This window comes from Rhinoraja longicauda, chromosome 11 (genome assembly GCF_053455715.1).
Source record: "Rhinoraja longicauda isolate Sanriku21f chromosome 11, sRhiLon1.1, whole genome shotgun sequence".
Classification (NCBI taxonomy): domain Eukaryota; kingdom Metazoa; phylum Chordata; class Chondrichthyes; order Rajiformes; family Arhynchobatidae; genus Rhinoraja; species Rhinoraja longicauda.
In genome coordinates this window covers 44,613,251-44,628,408 of record NC_135963.1, presented here as the reverse complement: position 1 = coordinate 44,628,408, position 15,158 = coordinate 44,613,251, and the positions used below count along the sequence as shown (strand labels likewise).

Here is a 15,158-nt window from a genome sequence, read left to right as displayed (position 1 = left end):
TGAGTTTCTCCAGCAGATTGTTGCACCAGATTCCAACATCTATAGTCTCTTGTGTCTCAATAGAGAGAGAGAAGCAGAGTTGCAATTTTGGAGTTAATGAGCTCACATCACTGATCAGAAATATCTCAAATTCTGGTGATGCTACCTGACCTACTGCATGTTTCATTTATTTCCTATATGCAATCATAATTTTATCAAAAATGATCTGTTCTGGCATGTATACTAAATACTCATAGATGGACAATATATTCTCCCTGTATTTAATCAAAGGAATAATAGTTAAAGAAGCTGCTTCAAATAAGTAAAAAAGATGGTTCAGAGTAATGATGGCAAAATCTCTGATTTATATGGATGGATGAATACATATAGGCTGAATGGCTTTTACTACATGTAATTATCTTGCTACTGTGTAATTATAAGTCACCCAGGAATGCAAGGCTGATTTTTGTGTTTCTGTTTCTCTATTTGCAACAAGATGTAAATTCTGAAACAGAAACATCTCATTTCACCTTCAACCTTTTAACATCTACTTTATTCCCTGTTGTGTTTCTTCCTTCTAAAGAACATAATGTAAGAATGAGATGATCAGTTTGGTCTGTGCAGCTCACCTCGTATGTTACATCTGTGTTCATAATTCAGAAAAGCCATTTTCTTCCTTCTTGGTAATCGCCGCTTTCTTTTAACTCATCAATCTGACTTCAAGGAAGGAAAATATCAGCTTGATTGATGTTTCTGATTAATATCCAGTCTTCTAAAGCCAGATATACTAATGTGAGAACAAAGATAGAAATATCCATATTATGAACCAGGTATGGTAAAAATTATAAACTTATGTAAGATTTTCTTATACATTGGATTTCAAACAAATCATGCCTTTTCACACAAACGATCGCACTGGGTTATGGTGCCACAAATAGTCGAACGATTGTTAATACTTGTGTCCTAGTCTTAAACTTGAAGAATGACCATTTAAGGGAGGTAGAACATGGGTGCTGATATCTAGCTGAGAGGAAATCAAATTATCAACTTGAAACTATTTTTTAAAAGTTTGTAACTGCACGTTTAGTGGCTACATAATGTTGCACTGTCTAATATGTATTTTATCTTTTTTTCGTTTTACTGTTCTAGTTGGAAAATGCATGAAATGAATGTGAATGTATTATTTAATAGCAAAAAATAGTGCAGAGCAATACATTTTGTTACCTTTAAAAATGTAGAGTTTTTAATACATATTTTACTAATCCCAAGGAAGTTCCCTCCTGTTTGACAGGTGCAGCCTCACAAATCATTGTAATGGCAGCACATCAATCATCCAGTTCAATCATTCACAATATGAGAAATGTGTGTTCTGTAGTTTCATCAGATTTTTATGAATTTAGCCTGGTATGGTTGCAGAATTTCAGACAAGACTATTTATGATGTGAAATGGAAGCAGACTAATTTTGGCTCATAATTCCCTTGTAAAGTATGTTTAAATGATTCCCCAACCATTTTGAACACCTTATTGATTTTTAAATGTTTTATTCAACATGCTGCAACCCTAGATTATTTGAATTCTAAACAACTTCTCCCCAACACAATATATCTTTATTCATTTAGAAACTGTAAAGTGACACACTTCCAATACAAATTTCAGCAGAAGAAAAAAATACTTTTTATACACTATACCTTTTTAGTTGCAGCCTTTAAGTCTCAGTAACTACATTTGTTCTTACTGCTCAGAAAAATTATCACCCTGGATGAATGTGGATACTGCACTATATGTTTTGAGGAACGTTGGTGATCCTGAAGCTGTGGAAGTTGTGTGTGCCACAGAATTACGGGAAAAGGAGGTACGAATTATTAACAGAAATAAAGAATAATGAATTGTTGCATAGAGAGGTAAAGGGTTGTTGTGTGCATGTGGTCTAAATTTATTTGACGTGTATGGCAGCAACATTTAATGCACAAAAGCCAAGTTATCAAGGGAACTGCTCGTCACCTGGGTACACTTTGTCTTTTCCTTGCACTTTTTTTGTTCTTACTGGGTTTTATTTATCTAGGCATCCAATAGTGTCTAATTTTGGTAAGTGGCATTTCATATGGTCATAGCTGGGAGATGTGCCAGAAAAGCCAAGTATAATCTTTCTTCTTTTGAGATGTTGGGCACGTACTTAAGCATGTGGAATAGCAACCTTGGTTGAATATCTCACCTTCCACCCAGCAGGATAATAAAAATGTTATCCATCTTGGTATGAACCATAGATTGCACAAGTGTAAGGTTCCTGGATCAGTCAATGGATTTACCAGCTGAGGCACGAATAGGACTTTGTACTTTCACCTGTAACTGTTATTTAGTAAAACATAAATAAGTTGTTTTTAATTATTAAACTTATCATTGGGAAAAAATCTGCCCACAGAACCAAGCAGCGGTAGAATTGCTGCCTTACAGTGCCAGACACCCGGGTTCGATCCTGATTACAGGTGCTCTCTGTACGGAGTTTGTACGTTCTCCCTGTGACCGCTTGGGTTTTCTCCGGTTGCACCGGTTTCCTCCCACACTCCAAAGATGTAGAGGTTTGTAGGTTAATTGACCGGTACAATTGTCCCTAGTGTGTGGTATAGTGCTAGTTTATGGGGATTGCTGTTCGGTGCTGACTCGGTGAACTTAAGGGCCTGATCCTGTGCTTTATCTCTAAACTAAACTAAAAGAATCAAGTAGCTTGATGTTCAAGTGAGAGAGCAGCCTTTTTGAAAACATTTCAAAAATCTCTCTGTCTAAAGCCAAAATAAGTGGCAAAACTTGAGAAACTGTTATTTAACTAAAGCCATAGAGGGCCAAAAGGAACACATGCAGATTTGGTGACTGCTTTGTGCACTGCTCAATTCAGTCTACAATAGTGACCCTGAGCGTCCAGTCTTCTGTCACTTTAATTTTCTGTCATTGTCAGATGACCGTGTTTAATCCAACCTTTTTCCGCATCTAACTAATCTTAGTTGCCTAGGTTAGAACTGTTTCCTTCTAGGGTCTGCCTGTTTGTGTCTGTCTAATCGCCTCTTAAATGTAGTTATTGTATCTGATTCCACCGTCACCTCTGGGAGCATATTCCCAATATGAACGACTGTCCTATTCTCACCTATCTGTCCTCTGTTTCCTTCACTGCAGACCAATGTAAACTCGTAGAACAGTATGCCGTTTTTTTATCTGGACATGCTACAGCCCTCAGGACCTAATATTAAATTTAACAATTTTCCATACCATCAATGTGGTTGTGCTTTGCAGTTTCACATTTTTTTCTTTTGCCTTCAACTGCCGTTTTTTAAAGTATAGTAAACGCTTATAATCCAATACCCTTTTGACTAAAATGCTGCTGGATTAGCAGCTTGTGACCACAAGGGTTTCCTCTGGATGCTCTGGTTTCTTCCCAGCTTCCAAAAATGTGCAGGTTGGTAACCTAATTGGGGACTGTTAATGGCCCTTAGTGTGTACAACCCATTCAGTCCCATTTCATGTTTGCCACAACCTGCTGCTGTTCACAATTATGCTGTCTACAACTTGACCTGTAGTAGATATACTGGACAATGGATTCATCCAGTCTTTGTGCAAGATCCAGGTTGCTGCTGTGAGGCAGATCTAAAGTGGCAGAGAAAATTGTTTTAGTGAGGAATGACTCTGACCCATACATACCTAGTAGTGAGTTGTGTGAAAATAAATTAGATTCATATTTCCTTATATAAGATTAAACATTTGGTGGCTTACTTTGTGCTATTCGAACAATTTGCCTTCTACATTGACCAATGTAAAATTCCGACAACTCTTTCCAATTAAGTTGTCCAGAAGTGTTATGCTTTGCAATTTTCTTGATTTGGATTAAAAACTGGAACCAGATTTGATTATTTTATGTTGAAGCTTAATACCAGATTTAAAGAACCTATCAACTAGTTTAGATTTGAATTTGAACCCCTGGATGTAAGAATGTTTTGTGCTAGCACCCAGTACTAAATTTTAGTGGTATAAAAAAAAGCTGTTTAACAAAATGAAACAAGGTATTTGATTTATGTTTTAATACCGTACAACAGAGATTTGGATGGAAGGGAGAGCTTCGTTCAGGAGTTTATCATCTCATCCCATTCACTACTGGCTGCAGATTAAAGAAGAGGAGTAAATCAATGATTCGAGAGGCCAAGCTGGTCTACAGGGAAAATGGTGACTTAATGCTCACCAAGGAATTCAGGTGAGAGTTTAAATGAAAAAGTAGCTTAAATATATAATTTTAAAATCGTGTCTTTTGCAAAATATAGAAAAATAATCAGTGTTAGATATCAAGAACATAAAAACTGTTGGATTTCCACAGCAGGTCACTCAGAGAAAGAAGGTCTTGAGAAAGTGAGAAAGAGAAAGTGAGTTAACAAATAGGTTTAGCCCTTCTTTGTCAGCACTTATGCTGGATTGGCTGTTATATTACTTAGAATGGCAGAAGTTCAAATATAAATGTCTGATAAACTGATGTCTGGTTATGTCTAAACATTCAAATTATTAGATAATAGTATAATATTCTTTGGTAATATTTACTATTTCACAGTTGGTGCTGTAAATCTTTTGAGCAGTTGCAAACAGAAATTAGATGCAAGTCATTCTTCCTCTGAGAAGCCAGTGGTCAATGGAAAAAAAAGTTTCCTTATATATTATCCGAGTGCACATTTGTTCAGTATTTTCTGCTTTCATTGTGCAGACACTCCCCAACTTACATTCTGTAAACCCTGATGTAAGTCCATTTTTACGCAAGTCAGAATCACCTTAAAATTAAGTCGAAATAAAGAACTGCAGATGCTGGTTAAAACACAAAAGGATACAAAGTGCTGTAGTAACAGCAATCATTCTGAAGAAGGCTCTGACATGAAATATTACCTATCTATATTCTCCAGAGATGCTGCCTGACCTGCTGAGTTGTTCCAACACCATGTGTCATTTCATCTTAAAACTAGGAGACAATGATGCTGGTCTGCACCAACAAGACCTTCTTCACCAGCTGCCGGTTGACGCGGCTGTTTGTTGCGGTTCGCGTTGTAGCTCCTGGCCAACAGCGTTTTCTTCAGGCCACCAACAGGACATGCTCAGTCACAGTGGGGTTCCCTCCCATCTCACCAGCTACCGCTTTGTTTTGTCAGGGTTGCTTTGTCCGCTCCCCCCACCATCACCGCCGCCTCCTTCTCCCCCAGAGTCGCCATCAAGATGTCCGGGGGAGAAGAAAGAGGTGGCAGCAGTGGTGGCCTGAAGAGCATGCTGTCAGCCAGGGCCTTTAACATGAGCTGCAACAACAGCAGCGTCAACTGGATAGTGTGGCAGCTGGTGAAGAAGGGCTCTCTGGTGTACTTTGTGGAAGATATCGGAGACTCGGCTGGTAGTTGCCTTCCACCTCCTCTCTTATTCTTGCTTGCCTTCCCAGTGTTGCACTGTCAGTGGCCGAAGCTAGAAGAGCAGCAAGCCCGGGTGACACTTTGACATCTATGAAGCGGGCGGGAAGCTCTCGCCATCCTCCCGGTGCAACAACACAGGTCATTTAGGAAACAGGACCACCTATTGTGAATTGTTTGCATAAGTTCGTTTATATAATTCGCCTATTACATAAGTCGGGGAGTGCCAGTATTTTGACAGTTCCGACCTTTTAGGGATTTGGTAACAAGAGGCTTAGAAAACCATATATGATTAGGCACTTGAAGGGTAAAATCTATTGTGTTATTGAGTGTTCCTCTGTATATTGATGATGCAAACTCTCAATTTTGACTTTTCCTTTGATCAGGGCTGCTCTATCAGACATCTTTGAAGTCATAGATTTAGATGGCAATGGCCTTTTGAGCTTTGAAGAGTACAACTTCTTTGAATTAAGAACCAGTGGAGAGAAATGTGACAGTGAGGCCTGGGCTATGTGCCGAGGTGAGGTGAACAATTTCATTTGTAGATTAATAATTCCTGTGTGCTCTGTGTTAAATAAGAGTCATTTTATTTGCTCACGTTTTGCATTGTTGGTATGTTTAAATACTGAATCATAATTTATTTTAAAGGAAAAGGCATTATGAAGAGTTAAAACAAGAAGTCTTCTGTACTGAATAATGGGCAGTTTCAGGACTACATTGAAAGAAGACCATATGGATGGGCCGGGTAGACTAAGAAAAAGAAATGAGACAAGAAGAATGGCTATGTACCAAAGTGAGCTGCATATTTTCAGTGGCTTTGAGATATAAATGAATAAGCAGATATCTCCCATTTATTAGATCCAGTACATGAGATTTCTTCATTTTTACATGGGTAGATTATTTTTCTGTATTCATCTATGATCATTTGAAGGATGAATTTATATGTAGCAGTTATGGCCTTTGAATATTGCTGCATTTAAATAAACTGCAAAATTGATTTATCCAAAGAACAAGGAACAAGCCGGAGAACACCAGGCAGGTCAAGTAAAAGTGTATGCCGTATCAAATATTTTTAGAACAGTTTTCTCAAAAGTAACTTATAGTATATATACTATTTAAAAATCTGCCACTTGCCATGTGAAATAAGATTTCTCTACAGTGAAACATTCCAGTGATTTGTAGATTTTTCCTTCTAACTTTCTCAGACATTAGCTTGACTAACAAATGGATCTTTGGGTTATTATATCATTGCTGAAAAATGGACATAGTTACACAGCAATTATGAGTGGGAGTTGAGTGCATGTGAGAGTCATGTGAGATTGTCAGCCTTATAGTGGTGGATTCATGTTGCTGCCTATCAAGAACATTGAAAATTCAGGCACATGGAAGAAAGTTCCATTTTCATTAATTTTAGAAAAAGATAATGCACCCATGCTTGGAAATGTGTTTAACTGTACTCTGCAACAGCTACACTTATAAATTAAGCATGAAGAAGGAACAATGTATAAAAATCTTGAAGGGATCCATACCTGCCAAAATTTGATTGGCATTCTTGAGTTATATTAAACATGCATATCACTCATTTTGTATTGATGCAGACTCTAATTAACTGACCTAAACATTGTTTGCCATTACTTTACCAGTGTTTAAATTCTGCATGGAAATTTATAATCTTCTAAGGATACAACAGTAAGCATTCTGCATATTTTGCATTTAAATATATTGTCTTGTACGTCTTCCTAATTTTTTATTCGCCTTCTTGAATGAGTACTAAAGCAATCTCCCAGTTAGATGCTAAAAGTTTGAAAATATTTGTAATCATTACTTATTTCTCTGCTTTGAATATTTTATAAGGGCTCTGGGTGGCGATGATGAATATCATTTTGTTTAATGCAACCTTGTTAAGAAGTAAATGTCTACAAATGATTTTGAAGACAGATCCATGATGAATAGCAACTGGTAAAAGAGATTTTGTCTCATAAGTAAATGCTATAGCCTGAATGTAGGGCAAGTGATTTAATGTGGCACAGTATCCATCGACAAATCATGGCAGATTTTTATACCTACATTGACGAGTGGCTGTTGGCTGAGTGATTTGATAGCCAAGTACTTTTTGTTTCAAAAAAAATTTCTTGGATACAGTGAATATACAAGTATCTTATAGTAACAAATCAATGATCATAGCCTATTGCTGCAAGATATTGTTGAATGGATGTTGCCCAGTCTAGTATTTCAACAGCTAATTATTTCAAAAAAAACGCAGAGGGAACGAAATCCCTCCTCTGTTTTATGTTGGGGTGGCACGGTGGCGCAGTGGTAGAGTTGCTACCTTGCAGCGCCGGAGATCCAGGTTTGATCCCGACTACAGATGCTGTCCGTATGACAATAGACAATAGGTGCAGGAGTAGGCCATTCAGCCCTTCGAGCCAGCACCACCATTCAATGCGATCATGGCTGATCACTCTCAATCAGTACCCCGTTCCTGCCTTCTCCCCATACCCCCTCACTCCGCTATCCTTAAGAGCTCTATCCAGCTCTCTCTTGAAAGCATCCAACGAACTGGCCTCCACTGCCTTCTGAGGCAGAGAATTCCACACCTTCACCACTCTCTGACTGAAAAAGTTCTTCCTCATCTCCGTTCTAAATGGCCTACCCCTTATTCTTAAACTGTGGCCCCTTGTTCTGGACTCCCCCAACATTGGGAACATGTTTCCTGCCTCTAATGTGTCCAATCCCCTAATTATCTTATATGTTTCAATAAAATCCCCCCTCATCCTTCTAAATTCTAGTGTATACAAGCCCAATCGCTCCAGCCTTTCAACATACGACAGTCCCGCCATTCCGGGAATTAACCTAGTGAACCTACGCTGCACGCCCTCCATAGCAAGAATATCCTTCCTCAAATTTGGAGACCAAAACTGCACACAGTACTCCAGGTGCGGTCTCACCAGGACCCGGTACAACTGTAGAAGGACCTCTTTGCTCCTATACTCAACTCCTCTTGTTACGAAGACTAACATTCCATTGGCTTTCTTCACTGCCTGCTGTACCTGCACGCTTCCTTTCATTGACTGATGCACTAGGACACCCAGATCTCGTTGAACTCCCCCTCCTCCTAACTTGACACCATTCAGATAATAATCTGCCTTTCTATTCTTACTTCCAAAGTGAATAACCTCACACTTATCTACATTAAACTGCATCTGCCATGTATCCGCCCACTCACACAACCTGTCCAAGTCACCCTCAAAGTCAAAGTCAAAGTCAACTTTATTGTCAATTTTCAGTTAGTTTACACAGACAGAAAATCGAAATACCGTTTCCCACAATCCCGAGGAATAAAGTGCATTAAATTAAGTTAAAATTAAAAAGGCACAGCAAACAACAATCAATATAAAATATAGTCACTTCAATGAAAAAAAGATGAAGATGAATATATTACAATAAAAAAATAATGAACAGTAGTGCAAAGCCTGTCCATAGCAGCGTTAAAAAAAGTGTCTGGTGCTGGATGTGCGTGTGTGTGGGGTGTTAAAGTCCAGGTCCAATGGGGGCAGGGGAGAGAGGAGGAAGGGAGGGGAGAGAGTTCAGCATCCTGACAGCCTGGTGGAAAAAACTGTTCTTTAGTCGGGTGGTGCTCGACCTCAGGCTGCGAAACCTTCTCCCTGAAGGCAGGAGGGTGAAGAGGCTGTTGGAGGGGTGGGAGGGGTCACCCACAATGCTCAATGCTTTGCGGGTGAGGCGGGTGGTGTAAAGGACCAGGAGTGTTGGGAGTGAGGCGCCAGTGATCCTCTCAGCAGTGTTCACTATGCGCTGCAGGGTCTTGCGGCTGGAGGCTGTGCAGCTTCCGGACCACACAGTGATGCAGCTGCTGAGGATGCATTCAATGGCGCCTCGGTAAAAAGTGTACATGATGGGTGTGGGGGCTCCCGCTCTCTTCAATTTGCAGAGGAAGTAGAGGCGCTGCTGGGCTTTCTTGGCGATGGACGTGGTGTTGTTGCTCCAGGAGAGATCCTCGGTGATGTTCACCCCCAGGAATTTGGTGCTGCTCACCTGCTCCACAGCAGCACCATTGATGGTCAGTGGGTGGGGGTGTTGGGTGTGCGTTCTCCTGAAGTCGACAACAATCTCCTTTGTTTTCTCCACATTCAGGAAGAGATTGTTGTCGGTGCACCACGCGGCCAGCTGGTTCACCTCCTTCCTGTAGTGGGTCTCGTCGTTGTTGCTGATGAGACCCACCACGGTTGTGTCATCCGCAAACTTGACGAAGTGGTTGGAGCTGTGGGTGGGTGTGCAGTCGTGGGTCAGCAAGGTAAAGAGCAGGGGGCTTAACACACATCCTTGTGGGGCCCCCGTACTCAGCGTGATGGTATCCGATGTGTTGCTGCCGACCCGTACAGACTGGGGTCTGGCAGTGAGGAAGTCCAGCAGCCAGTTGCAGAGAAGGGGGCTGAGGCCCAGATTTGTTAGTTTACAAACCAGCTGCTGGGGGATGATGGTGTTGAATGCTGAGCTAAAGTCTATGAACAGCATCCTAACATATGTGTTTTTAGTGTCCAAGTGGGTGAGGGCTGGGTGTAGAGCAGAGGAGATGGCATCCTCAGTGGACCGCTTAGCTCGATATGCAAACTGAAACGGGTCCAGGGAGGGGGGGAGGTTGGATCTGATCTGCTTCATGACCAGCCTCTCGAAGCACTTCATGATGGTTGAAGTCAGCGCTACAGGGCGGTAGTCGTTGAAGCAGGATGGAGAAGACTTCTTGGGCACAGGTATGATGGTGGTTTCTTTGAAGCACGAGGGAACAACAGCCTGGCTCAGGGAGATGTTGAAGATGTCTGTGAGGACATCTGTGAGCTCAGCTGCGCAGTCTTTTAGCACACGACCAGGAATGTTGTCAGGTCCAGAAGCTTTTCGGGTGTTAATCCTTAACAGTGTGCTCCTCACACTGCCTGGAGACAGACAAATAGCCTGGTCGTTGGGGGGGGGAATTGTTTTCTGCGCAGGTGTGTTGCTCTGTGCTTCAAAGCATGCGAAGAAGCCGTTGAGGTCGTTCAGGAGAGAGGTGTCACTGTCACAGGTCTGTGGTAAGGGTTTGTAGTCCGTGATAGTCCTAATACCCTTCCACGCTCCGTGTGTCTCTGCTGTCACTGAAGTGGGCTGTGATGCGCCGGGTGTAGTGTTGTTTGGCTTTCCTGATGCCACTGGAAAGGTTGGCCCTGGCTGCTCTGAGACCGGCTGGATTGCCCTCTCTGAAGGCAACGTTGCGGACCCTCAGCAGCCCATGGACCTCCCCTGTCAGCCATGGCTTCTGGTTAGCCCGGATGGTGATGGCTCAGGTGTGGGTCACATCATCAATGCATTTGGTGATGTAGCCTGTAACTGTCTCTGTGTATTCCTGAATGTTGGTTGTGTTGTATGTTGCTGCCTGCTTGAACATGTCTCAGTCTGTAGTCTCAAAGCAGTTTTGGAGTGCAGCTGTGCTGTCCTCTGACCACACACGTACCTCTTTTGAAACCTGGCAGCCTTATTGCATCTTCCTCACAATTCACACTACCCCCCAGCTTAGTATCATCTGCAAATTTGCTAATGGTACTTTTAATCCCTTCGTCCAAGTCATTAATGTATATCGTAAATAGCTGGGGCCCCAGCACCGAACCTTGCGGTACCCCACTGGTCACTGCCTGCCATTCCAAAAGGGACCCATTTATCCCCACTCTTTGCTTTCTGTCTGTCAACCAATTTTCTATCCATGTCAGTACCCTACCCCCAATACCATGTGCCCTAATTTTGCCCACTAATCTCATATGTGGGACCTTGTCGAAGGCTTTCTGAAAGTCGAGGTACACCACATCCACTGACTCTCCCCTGTCAATTTTCCTAGTTACATCCTCAAAAAATTCCAGTAGATTTGTCAAGCATGATTTCCCCTTCGTAAATCCATGCTGACTCGGAATGATCCTGTTACTGCTATCCAAATGCTCAGCAATTTCGTCTTTTATAATTGACTCCAGCATCTTCCCCACCACTGATGTCAGACTAACTGGTCTATAATTACCCGTTTTCTCTCTCCCTCCTTTCTTAAAAAGTGGGATAACATTTGCTATCCTCCAATCCACAGGAACTGATCCTGAATCTATAGAACATTGAAAAATGATCTCCAACGCTTCCACTATTTCTAGAGCCACCTCCTTAAGTACCCTGGGATGCAGACCATCAGGCCCTGGGGATTTATCAGCCTTCAGTCCCATCAGTCTACCCAAAACCATTTCCTGCCTAATGTGGATTTCCTTCAATTCCTCCATCACCCTAGGTTCTCCGGCCCCTAGAACATTTGGGAGATTGTGTGTATCTTCCTCAGTGAAGACAGATCCAAAGTAATGGTTTAACTCGTCTGCCATTTCTTTGTTCCCCATAATAAATTCCCCTGCTTCTGTCTTCAAGGGACCCACATTTGCCTTGACTATTTTTTTCCTCTTCACGTACCTAAAAAAACTTTTGCTATCCTCCTTTATATTATTGGCTAGTTTACCCTCGTACCTCATCTTTTCTCCCCGTATTGCCTTTTTAGTTAACTTTTGTTGCTCTTTAAAAGAGTCCCAATCCTCTGTCTTCCCACTCTTCTTTGCTATGTTATACTTCATCTCCTTAATTTTTATGCTGTCCCTGACTTCCCTTGTCAGCCACAGGTGTCTCTTACTCCCCTTAGAGTCTTTCCACCTCTTTGGAATAAATTGATCCTGCAACCTCTGCATTATTCCCAGGAATACCTGCCATTGCTGTTCTACCGTCTTCCCTGCTAGGGCCTCCTTCCAGTCAATTTTGGCCAGCTCCTGCCTCATGCCTCTGTAATCCCCTTTGCTATACTGTAATACTGACACTTCTGATTTTCCCTTCTACCTTTCCATTTGCAGAGTAAAACTTATCATGTTGTGATCACTGCCTCCTAATGGCTCTTTTACCTCTAGTCCCCTTATCAGATCAGGATCATTACACAACACTAAATCCAGAATTGCCTTCTCCCTGGTAGGCTCCAGTACAAGCTGTTCTAAGAATCCATCTCGAAGGCACTCTACAAACTCTCTTTCCTGGGGTCCATTTCCAACCTGATTTTCCCAGTCTACCTGCATGTTGAAATCTCCCATAACCACCGTAGCATTACATTTTTGACATGCCAATTTTATCTCCTGATTCAACTTGCACCCTATGTCGAGGCTACTGTTTGGGGGCCTATAGATAACTCCCATTAGGGTCTTTTTACCCTTACAATTTCTAATTTCTATCCATACTGATTCAACATCTCCTGATTCTATGTCACCCCTTGCAAGGGAATGAATATCATTCCTTACCATCAGAGCAACCCTACCCTCTATCTCTCTGTTCCTGGCCTCACCAGCACGAGGTACCGGTAACAGTCCAGAGATAATCACCTTCGACGTCCTACTTCTCAGTGTTTTTCCCAACTCTTTAAACTCCCGCTGTAGCACCTCCTTCCTCTTCCGCCCGACGTCATTCGTGCCCACGTGCACAACGACTTCAGGTTGATCGCCTTCCCTCACTAGGATTCTCTGAAGCCGGTCCGTGATGTGTTGAACCCTGGCACCAGGGAGGCAACAGACCATCCTCAAGTCCCTCCTGCTGCCACAGAATCTTCTGTCCGTCCCTCGGACGATGGAGTCACCGACCACTACGGCTCTTCCTGACTTCGGTCTCCCCTGTCGAGTATCCTTGCCAACAGGTCCGCCACTCGGACTGGAAACATCTTCTGCCCCGACAGTTCCCAAGAGGGTATACCTATTTGCAATAGGCACAGCCACTGGGGTCTCCTGTAGTCCTCGTCCACTCCCCCCTGAAACAGTCTCCCACCTTCGCTCGACCTGGACCCTTGGCGTGACAGCCTCACAATAGGTCCTGTCGAGGAAACTCTCGCATTCCCGGATGGCCCTGAGGTCATCCAACTGCCTCTCCAACTTCACCACACGTCCCTTCAGGAGCTGCACCTGGACACAGTTCTTGCAGGTGTAGCTCCCAGAAGCTCCAGCGACGTCCCTGTCTTCCCACATCCTGCAGGAAACACACTGCACCAACTTTTCCGCCATTACCTTGTGTCTATAACCAGTTCTGGCTTAAAACAATTGTATCCTCCTCACCTCAGCCTCCTCGCCGAAGACTCGCAGCCAAAGACTCGCACTTTTCTCACTGGGCACTTTTCTCACTGGGCACTTTTCTCACTGGGCACTTTTCTCACTGGGCACTTTTCTCACTGGGCACTTTTCTCACTGGGCACTTTTCTCACTGGGCACTTTTCTCACTGGGCACTTTTCTCACTGGGCACTTTTCTCACTGGGCACTTTTCTCACTGGGCTGCACCCGAACAGGGCTGCACCCTTTTGCAAGTCTTGCTTATATCACCAATTAAATTGCCTGATTGTCCAATTTACCCGACTTCTCACTTAAATTAGCACTTACTTTTCTTCTCAGCCAACGGGCGTCCTTGCTCTGCTCCCGGACTTTTCAAACTGACTACTAGCGTCCTCTTGGCGCTCTTTTTAAACTGCCTTTTCCACTGTAATTAGCACTTACTTTTCTTCTCAGCCAACGGGCGTCCTTGCTCTGGAGTTTATGTTCTCTCCCTGACCGCGTAAGGTTTCTCCAAGATCTTCGGTTTCTTCCCACACTCCAAAGACTTACGGGTATGTAGGTAAATTGGCTTGGTTTAAGTGTAAATTGTCCCTAGTGTGTGTAGGATAGTGTTAATCTGCAGGGATCACAGGTTGGTACAGACGCGGTGGGCCGTAGGGCCTGTTTCCGCGCTGTATCTCTAAAAAAAGAGGGAATGGAGAAAACAGCAATGTTTTTAACTAGATTAAATCAGCGACAGTAATTGAAAAGCAAAGATCAAATCACAAAAAATAGCATTAAACTAGGAATCTGGTGATCAATATTCTCAAGATAATTATGATGAGGAAGGTAGTTTAAACTGTCTTCAATCATTCTTCTGGAAAAACCTGCATTTCACCAGCTAATTATTTCTAAAAAACATACATGGGAAGAAATTCCTCCTCTGTCGTATGCACTAAATGTTATTGAACTCTGCTTCTGAGATTTACTTCCATTGAAGTCACTGGAACCAAATTTCAGATGTGAAGTTCAACATGTGAGCTTTATTACATCTCGTGTTAGTGACTGTTGTGACATATTTTCACTACAATGCTTTTGTTTTCACAGCTTTTCTTGGATGACTTTAATACTTTGCTATTTTTCATGTAAAGAACCATTTTCTGGACATTTGTAATGTCCATCTGTTTCTGTTTTCCCGATCCTTGGACCTTAAATTTCCCATCTCTCAGGCAATGCTTTTTAACCTCAAAAATGTTTTAATATCTTTATTTAAAAAAGCATATTTCTAATTAGATATTTGAAAATAGAAATATTGAGCCATCATACTCATTATGTCATTATATCATTATAATACATATTATCAAATCTGGTTTGAAATAATGTATTTATGAGCCAGATTGATGTGTAGGAACACTTGCATTGGAATGTTTTCCAAGAAGAAGAAACCGATTGTAATCGCATTTCCATATTCAATTTTTTCATTGTACCTGTACCTCACTGAACTCATGCATATGACAATAAACTTAAACTTTATCCCCTCTAAAATATTGTAGATGAAGCTAAAAATGTCAAAAACATTTATGACAAAATATAGGAAATTGATAAATAATATTGCTCCAAAAATTTGGTTTATAGTTGTTTTATAT

The 15,158-nt window shown here is 41.9% G+C and overlaps 1 protein-coding gene across 1 annotated transcript in view; it reads left to right on the top strand.

The window, feature by feature from the left end:
• efcab7 (EF-hand calcium binding domain 7) overlaps nucleotides 1-15,158 on the top strand; it is a 51,476-nt gene that overhangs the window by 23,949 nt on the left and 12,369 nt on the right. Inside the window, exons 9-11 of the mRNA XM_078407520.1 lie at nucleotides 1,723-1,832; nucleotides 4,060-4,214; nucleotides 5,781-5,914. Of these exons, the coding sequence (XP_078263646.1) occupies nucleotides 1,723-1,832; nucleotides 4,060-4,214; nucleotides 5,781-5,914 (399 nt within the window). The remainder of the gene's footprint in view (nucleotides 1-1,722; nucleotides 1,833-4,059; nucleotides 4,215-5,780; nucleotides 5,915-15,158) is intronic.